The 1,725-nt window shown below is 35.4% G+C and overlaps 1 protein-coding gene across 1 annotated transcript in view; it reads right to left on the bottom strand.

Annotated features, from left to right (window-relative positions):
* LOC111458443 (proline--tRNA ligase, cytoplasmic) overlaps positions 1 to 1,725 on the bottom strand; it is a 6,552-nt gene that overhangs the window by 1,456 nt on the left and 3,371 nt on the right. The window contains exons 8-11 of the mRNA XM_023101130.1: positions 1,238 to 1,360; positions 974 to 1,126; positions 543 to 827; positions 192 to 410 (exon numbers count right to left, since the gene is read on the bottom strand). Of these exons, the coding sequence (XP_022956898.1) occupies positions 192 to 410; positions 543 to 827; positions 974 to 1,126; positions 1,238 to 1,360 (780 nt within the window). The remainder of the gene's footprint in view (positions 1 to 191; positions 411 to 542; positions 828 to 973; positions 1,127 to 1,237; positions 1,361 to 1,725) is intronic.

The raw sequence follows: 1,725 nt of genomic DNA, 5'->3' as shown, positions 1-1,725 counted from the left end.
AAAAAAAAAAAAAAAAAAACAGCAGATGAAAGCATATCGAGTAATATATTGAAAAAAAAAAACAATGACCATAAGAATCCCTTTAACTAATCAAATAAAATTATAGTGGCCTCATGAAAAGTCAGAACCAAAAAGCAGCCATCCTTCCCAATCAGAATCAAAATAGCAATAAGAACACCAAGAAACTATACCTCTTCATCGCACCATGGAGCTAATATCATTTTCTTCTGACTGAGTGCTTCAGTAAACTCTTCCCAAGTATTAATAACCTGAATGCATGTGTCTCGTTTTACTTTTGCCGCATCAAACAGGCTTTGTTGAATACTGTCTAGCAACTCTTTCACTTGTTCAACCAAGGACGCCCTAGGTATGTCCTTCTTTGCTGAATTATCACGGCGAACAGCACGTACCTAGAAGTGAAGTATATAATTATATATTAGCACAATGTATCAACATAATCCAAGGCATTAAAAAGTATTAGCTAAGGGAAAACAGTATTTAAGTAGTGACCGAAAAATATATTAATGGACAGAATATGTAACCTGATTGTTTGCCAAGTCCTTAGGCCCTATTTCAATCCTGAGTGGAACACCTTTCATTTCCCAGTGAGAATACTTCCATCCAGGAGAATAATTATCCCTAGCGTCTACCTCTGCACGAATTCCTGCTTCAGACAATGTATCCAAAGTGACAGAACAAGCATCAAAAATCCCCTGAGTATCTGCATCTTTGTAAGGAACAGGAACTATAACAACTTGAACTGATGCAACTTTGGGAGGCAGCACCAATCCCTTGTCATCCCCGTGAACCATAACCATCACACCAATCTGCAAACAATTTGACTAGATAAGCGACTAAAAGAAATGACCATTCATAAAAGGTAATATATGCCTTCATCACAGTTTGTTGTTTAACAAACCCAGAAATTCACTATGACAAGTTACCAAAGCCAAATGTAAGTATCAAATATTACCGTTCTAGTACTGTAGGCCCATGAATTTTGCCAGACCATAGCTTTCTCCCCCTTTTCATTTTCAAAGTTTATTTCAAACATTTTCGCAAAATTTTGACCCAAACAATGTGAAGTTGCACCCTGAATTCCACGACCAGTGTTTGGGATAAATGCCTGCACACACATACCACACATGAAAAAAATGGTTTTATACAACTTGAACCAGCAACGGATATTGATTCACCATTTTGAAAATAGGTCATAAAATTTAGTCAACTTATATACCTCAACGCTTGTGGTGTAAAGACCACCAGCGAACTTCTCCATCTCACTCTTTTTGCCCTTAATAACAGGAATCGCAAGGTATTCTTCATATATGCGCCTATACAGTTCCAATATCTCAAGAACCTGAAATGAAAGTAACCTTTAAAGAATAACCGAAGTTACACAAAAGAGTTGCAAATTGTGATCTCCCTTGGATTGATTATGAAGATGGAGATTTAACACTCCCTCTACCCTCTCTATTCTTAAAATTATTTATACCCCTTTGTTTTTTTCCCAAAGAAAAGACAAGGCAATTCAGAAGCGTAACAGCTATGGATAGTTTATCTATGAACAATAGGCATGATTCATCGTCAACAAATCAATTGATAGAATGTAATGCCAAGGAAAAATATGAGCACATGACTTAAAATTCCAAATATAAATCGCTAATAATTTCCAAACTTGAATTTGTTTTTTCCAAAAAAAAAAAAAAAAAAAAAAAAAAAAAA

Source organism: Cucurbita moschata, unplaced genomic scaffold (assembly GCF_002738365.1).
Source record: "Cucurbita moschata cultivar Rifu unplaced genomic scaffold, Cmos_1.0 Cmo_Scf00002, whole genome shotgun sequence".
NCBI lineage: Eukaryota > Viridiplantae > Streptophyta > Magnoliopsida > Cucurbitales > Cucurbitaceae > Cucurbita > Cucurbita moschata.
The sequence above is the reverse complement of the archived record's forward strand: the minus strand, read 5'-3'. Positions and strand labels throughout refer to the sequence as shown.